The sequence below is a fragment of the Muscardinus avellanarius genome, assembly GCF_963383645.1.
Source record: "Muscardinus avellanarius genome assembly, chromosome: 7".
Classification (NCBI taxonomy): Eukaryota; Metazoa; Chordata; class Mammalia; order Rodentia; family Gliridae; genus Muscardinus; species Muscardinus avellanarius.
In genome coordinates, this window is record NC_137793.1 from 31919217 (window position 1) to 31925700 (window position 6484).

General features: G+C 56.7%; 1 protein-coding gene across 1 annotated transcript; it reads right to left on the bottom strand.

The window, feature by feature from the left end:
• Positions 1 to 261: 261 nt before the first annotated feature.
• On the bottom strand, positions 262 to 5827 carry IL17B (interleukin 17B; the record flags this gene model as incomplete). The annotated part of the gene is made up of 3 exons (XM_080698305.1): positions 262 to 493; positions 2908 to 3197; positions 5807 to 5827. 3 exons carry the CDS (start codon positions 5825 to 5827, stop codon positions 262 to 264), a joined length of 543 nt encoding a protein of 180 aa, XP_080554431.1.
• Between the last annotated feature and the right edge of the window lie 657 nt (positions 5828 to 6484).

A 6484-nucleotide genomic window follows, 5' to 3' on the forward strand; every position in this document is an offset into this window, starting at 1 on the left:
CAACTGGTGAATGCCATATTTTTTCCCAGCTTATCTCAGTGTTGAAGGGCTCAGTGATGGAGAATCCCCCTCTATGCTGATCTGAAATCATCCCTGCAGGGATCCCAAGCCCCAACCCCATTTTGGCTTCAGGGCCACAAGGAGCAAACCCAAAGTCCTGCTTTACAAAGGCCAGCATTTACTTTTCATCAGCCTGGCTTGGCGCGGGGGTGCAGGGAGGGCGATCTGGGGCTGCATTCCTGGCTTCTGGGTCCAGGGAGTTCAGAAGATGCAGGTGCAGCCCACCGCGATGGTCTCCATGACGGCGCGCTGGCGGCAGGGCCCGGTGCGGGGCGGCGGCGGGCAGAGGCGGCGGCGCACCGGCACCTGGCTGAACACCGGGACGCTCACCATGCTGCGGTCCTCCTGCATGGTGAAGGGGTTCACACAGCCCAGACACAGGCACCGCGCCTCGGGCAGGTCCGCGGGGACACGGCTGGGGTCGTGGTTGATGCTGCGAGGGCGAGAGCGAGCGCAGGGTGAAGGCGGGGAGACTGCGGGGCGCTCCTCCCGCACCCCTGCCTTCCCTACCAGAGTTCCCACTGCAACAGCCAGCCGGGCTGTGCAGGAGGAAAGCGGTCTCGGTTCAGAGCGCCCCCTGCCCGCGGCTGTCCCGGTTCAAGGTCACCAGGCAGCTTCCTTTTTTTTTTTTTTTTTTTTTTTTTTTAAGCAACATGCCCATCCTGGTACTAGCTGGGGCTTTGACGACCACAGAGAAGCCTCCCGTGCCCTATTTTTATATTGGGGGAGGGGATCTAATCTACAGAAATAAAACAAGAACACATTCATGCCTCATTTCCACCAGAAGAGGGGTCTGGAGGCCTGGGCCGGGTGTGGCTAAGTCTCCACTCCTTCTACCGGGTTTCACAGGCTCACCTATCCTGGACTCGAAGTGTGGCGGACGTGCTCTCACGGACCCCAGTGCACAGGGCTTTGCTACGCCCTGTCTTCCTCTGTGCCTCAGTTCCCCTTTCTGATAAGTGGGGGTGGGAGACTATAGGAACTAGACCTATAGTCATGCAGTATCCATATCACCTTACAATTCTTGGACACTTGTTAGACATGAGCGTGGAACCCCCCGGAGTCAGAGGCCACACTTCTACCAGAGCCCCAAGTAATCATGGGCTCAGAGAGCGCGAGAAGCCAGGCTCTGGAGGGGCCTTACCGACCCTCCCAACTGGCATATTTCAGGCCTGTGCCATCAAGTGCCGTAGCCACCAGCCACACGCACCGACTTAACTTTAAATTAATCAAAATTAGTCCTTCTCCAGGCATGGTGGCGCACGCTTGTAATCCCCAGGCTTGGAAGGCTGAGACAGGAGGATCGCACAGGTTCGAAGCCAGCCTCAGCTACCTAGCGAGGCTCTCGGCAACTTAGTGAGACCCTGTTTCCAAATAAAATATAAAATAGTTCTGGGAGTATAGCCCGGAGGTAGAAAGCCTGTGTCCACCCCCAGTACCCCCCTAAAAAAAATTCGTTCTTCAATGTCATCAGCCACATTTCAGCAGCTCAGGAGCCACCTGAGATCAGTGGCTATTTTATTGACCTTTTTACCATCACTGAAATTTCTAATCAGGATCTGAGCTGTGTGACTGGAAAATCTTTGTCCTGTGCTTGTGAGGGAGGACTCTTGAAAGTCAGCCCATCTGTGTATCGCTCAACACATACACATTGGTTGCTTTCGTGTGCCTGGCACTGAGCTCAGAAGTGACACTACAGCCAAGGGAGACACTGCTGTGGTCATCCAGGGCAGCAGGGCTGATTCCAAAGTCACAACCCAGCCGTGCACCCTAGTGCTGAGCAGGTATACACAATGCCACATTCAGGGCCCCAGCCATGGGATCCTGGCTGGGTGGGGCATGGGGACCCTCTGTGATTAGGAAAAGTCTGCATTAGGAAAGTCCCTGTGTGGCAGGAGAGACAGACAGGAGCACAGCCAGCCAGGCGCCATGGAAGTTCTGGGACTGAGAAGTGTGCACAGGCACCACATTGCTGGACAAAATGACATCCAGGCCAGGCGCGGCCTGCAATCCCGGTATAGGGAGGCTGAGACAGGAGGACTGCAGGTTCACGATCAGGCTCAGCTACTCAGTGAGACCCTGTTTCAAGATAAAAATTAATATAGGACTGGAGGTGAGTCGGGCGTGGTGACACATGCTTATAATCTCAGCATTTGGGAGGCTGAGACCAAAGGATCATGGTTCAAGGACAGCCTCAGCTACTTAGTGAGGTCTTTGCAACTCAGTGAGACCCTGTTTCAAAATAAAGAATAAAAATTAGGGCTAGGGGTGTAGCCCAGAGGTAGAATGCCTCTGGGCTCCATCCCTAGTGTTGAAAAAAAAAATAGGGCTGGGGGTGTAGCTTAGAGGTAAAACTTAATGGGATCAATCCCCAGTACAGAAGGACAAGGAAGAGGAGGAGGAGGAGGAGGAGAGGGAGGAAGAGGAGAAGGAGGAAGAGAAGGAGAAGGAGGAGGAGGAGAAGGAGAAGGAGGAGGAAGAGGAGGAGAAGGAGGAGGAGGAGGAGAAAGAGGAGGAAGAGGAGGAGGAAGAGGAGGAGGAGAAGGAGAAGGAGGAGGAAGAGAAGGAGGAGGAAAAGGAGAAGAAAGCAACATTCAGAGAAGATCTTGCACTTCACCTGGGACTTGAACAACAAACCTATGAAGTTGCTGCTGCTGTCACCTCCATTTGAAGCTCAGAAAGGGTAATCGACTGGCCCAAAGCCACTCAGCTACTAAGATGCAGAGCCAGGATTCCAGCCCAGGCACTCAGACTCCTGACTCCAAGGTCTTGACCCCGCAGTGATCCGGGATGATGGGAAAGGCCCGCCCGCACAGGGCAGCAGCCCCCGCCGCCCAGCCCCCTCACCTGTAGCCCCAGGGAGACAGGCTCCTCTTGTTGGACAGCCACAGCTGCAGGTTGACCTCACACTTCCTCTTGGCCGGCTCGGAGCCATTTCTCAGCTGGGCCACCATCTCTCCGAGGTTCCTCTCGTACTCTTCCATGCGTGCGTACGGCTTCACTCGAGACACCAGGTCCAGTGGGATCTGGTGAGGATCAGAAGCGAGGGGCCCAAGCCGCCCCTGCCCCTTCCTCTTGCCTTTGGGGTTCCTGGGCTGACCCGGCCCCAGGAAGATGGCGATGGTAAGAAGCAGTAGCTGGGGAGGAAGGCACTGGTCAAAGTTGGAAGAGTCTCTCCCAGGGCCAGCACTCGGCCAGGGGAGGAGAGATGAAAGAGGAATGGCCTTGGCCTGGCCCCTCACCTGCAGGCCCCGATCTGGTCCCGTGTACAAGGACACTGGCCGAGCACCGCGCTCTGTGAAGGGCACCAGTGGCACCTTCCGTCCCCTCCCCACACACCCAATTCATCTTGAAGTCCTAAAAATAGGACACCTTCTAAAAATCTCCCTGCCAGCCACTTGTTTTATTCCTTGGCATCTTAACTGTCTTCACAAACTCCCTCCAGCTCTCCCAGCCAGTCCTCCACACCAAGGCTGTTTGAAAGGCAAATTGTTTTTTTTTTAATTTTTGTTGGCGGTACTGGGGCTTGCACCCAGGAGTATTCTACCTCTGAGCTATACTCCCAGCCCTATTTTATTTTTTATTTTAAAACAGAGGTACTCAGGGTCTCACTAATTGCTGAGTGCTAGCCTCCAACCTGCAATCCTGCTGTCTCAGCCTCCCATGTACTGAGATTAAGGCGTGAACCACCGACCGGACTGGAAATGCAAATTCGATCGTGTTACATTCTGACCTGACCTCCTTCCCACTGTCTTTAGGGGTCCCCCAGGCCCCTCTCTACAGCCTCTCATACTTGTGTTGTAGCACTGGCCTTCAGTCAGTCTCTCCCCATACTCCTTCCTGCCACAGGGACTCTGCACAGGCCGCTGCCTTCAGAACAGCCTCTTCTCTTCACCTCGAGATGCCTTCACCCGTGGGCTCTACTATCACCACCGCGGGCTTGCCGCTGGGCTTCCTCGGCTCTCAAAACCCACAGCACACTTGCCGTAGCACTTATACTTCTGTGTGCGAGGCTTTTATGTGCTTGCCCCCCCCCCCAGGCATAGATTCCCCCAAAGCATCTTGTCACTCTCTGCCCCCATATCTGTGTTGTGCCAGACACTTCGGAATTCTGGGAGCGTGTGCCGAGTGAGTGACACCACCATCCCTGCCCTTGGGTAGCCAGTGGCAAGTGAGGTGTGGAGAACAGCGGGGCTCCAGCTTGGCCTGTGCCAATGCCGGGAGCAGCAGGGCCAGGCTTGCCTGGGGAAGGGGAGTGTCAGGGGAGGCTTGTAGGATAGAGAGGACAAGCATAGTGTCACATGCCTGTAATCCCGTACATGAGAGGCTGAGACAGGAGGATTGCAGGTTTGAAGCCAGCCGTAGTAACTTAGGGAGAGTCTCAGTAACCTGTTTCCAAATAAGAAGGGCTGGGGGTACAGCTTGAAAATAGAATGGTCCTGGGTTCCATCCCTTGTACAGAGAGAAAGGAGGGGTGAAGGGAAGAGAAAGAGAAAGAAAGAAGGAAAGGAAGGAAGGGTGGGTGGAGGAGTCTAAAAGTCTTCCAGGAAGGAAAAGAGCAAGAGAAGAGGCCAGAAGTTTGAACTGGTAAAAGCTTTGCGGACAGGAAGCAGTGGGAGGGAGGGAGGGCTGCGCTGAACTTGGGGAGGTGAGCAGGCCTAGCTGAGGACTCCCTGCAGGACTCTGTCTGTCGCTAGGATACCTGCCCTGGAAGCCCGCTCACGGCCACACTTGCCCGCTGCCATCTACTTTCTCCCTCCCCAGGTTCAGGACATCTTGGAAAAGCTTCTGGCTCAGCCGGGCGTGGTGGCACACGCTTGCTTGGGAGGCTGAGACAGGAGGATCACACGGGTTCGAAGCCAGCCTCAGCTACTTAGTGAGGCTCTCAGCAACTTAGTGAGACCCTGTTTCAAAAAAAAAAAAAGGGTCTGGGAGTATAGCCCGGAGGTAGAAAGCCTCTGGGTTCTACCCCCAGTACCACTAAAAGCTTCTGGCTCACCAGAGCCCTCCGAAGTCAGGGGAGCTGGGAGAGGCAGGCCACCAGAACTGGCTGGGGGCAGAGCTACCCGAGCAGAGCAGCTTCTAGGGCGGTCTCCTCTCCTCATGAGTCTAGCCAGGCCCCGTGCCTTCGCTGTGCTCCCAGCCCACAGGGCCTGAGCCTGGCTTACCCAGGCAGCCCAGCAAATCTTGATCCTCAGAAACAAGTCTCAGCATAGCCCCGCTTGGCACAGAGATTCAAGAGGCTGAATTCTTCCTTCTGGGTCCTGAACTCTGGTGCAGAAAACCGTCTCCCTGACAATAGGCTCTCTCATCTCGACTTCTCACGTGGCTTTCCTCAACTCTAGCTCTCCCTAAAGAATGCAGAGGTGACCCAGAGCCCCCCTCGCTTACTTCCAAGTGGGAAACAGAAACAGAAAGACTTGCCCAAGGTCACACAGCCTCCCTAATCCCAGGAACCAGGCCTGGAAAAACCCCCGCTGGCTGAGTTTGCCAGGATCTCCCCAGATGCCTCAGCCTGAAAGAGCCTCAGTGTGGACGGGCTGAGCCCTGATCTGGAGCCGGAGCCATGGACCATGGCTGCAGCCCCTGAGACCGGCCTCTGTGTCTGGAGTCCTGGAGGGGAGGACACAGGGAGAACTCGCCTCTGAAGATTCCAAGCCAAACAGACACAGCCATTAATCAATAGGAAAGAAATGCTAAAGCACTCGGGCCCTAAAAGGGGTGGGGGCGGGGCGGGGCCACGTACCAGGTTGTGCGGCCAGTCCATCCCACCGGGCCGGCGCTCCTCGGTCGCCTGCAGCTGCCGCCCGCCTGGAACCCCAGATGCCGCCGTGTTGAGAATGGCAGCGACAGGATGGAGAGGAGCAATTATAGCTCGACGGGGGCTGCCGGGGGAGCGGGTGGGTGGGCTCGTCATCAGCTGGGAGCCTTGGGCCCCCAGCTGGCTGGGCCTAGCGCAGTGGCAGGCGCTGAGGGGTATGCGGGCAGGCCAGGAGCTGGGCCGAGGTGCCCAGGGGCTGTTGACCGTGGGACAATGCCCTGTGTGTCTGGCGGGGCTCTGGCTGGTGGCACCTCCGCCTGTGGCCTGCGGCCGGCCTCCCGGCCAGCACCCACAGGGCCAGCTAAGACAATCAGCTTCGTTTGCTTTGGGGATGGCAAGGGGGTGAGGGTGGAGGATGGGCTGTCAGTTGGTCAAGAGAGCAAATGTTCTCCGAGCGTGTTGGCCAAGAGCAGGACACAGGCCCTATCTCCCAGGGAGACCTCCCAGGCACTCCCACCTCGGCCTCAGGTGAGCTCAGCAGCCCACCCTCTGGTGCGCAGGCGGGGACACAGGCCTGCTCAAGGAGGGGTTTGCATGAGCTAGAGGCGACAGAGCTGGGGTTTGTGCCTGGTTCCTGTCCACAGTGCTACCCGCCATCCCGTG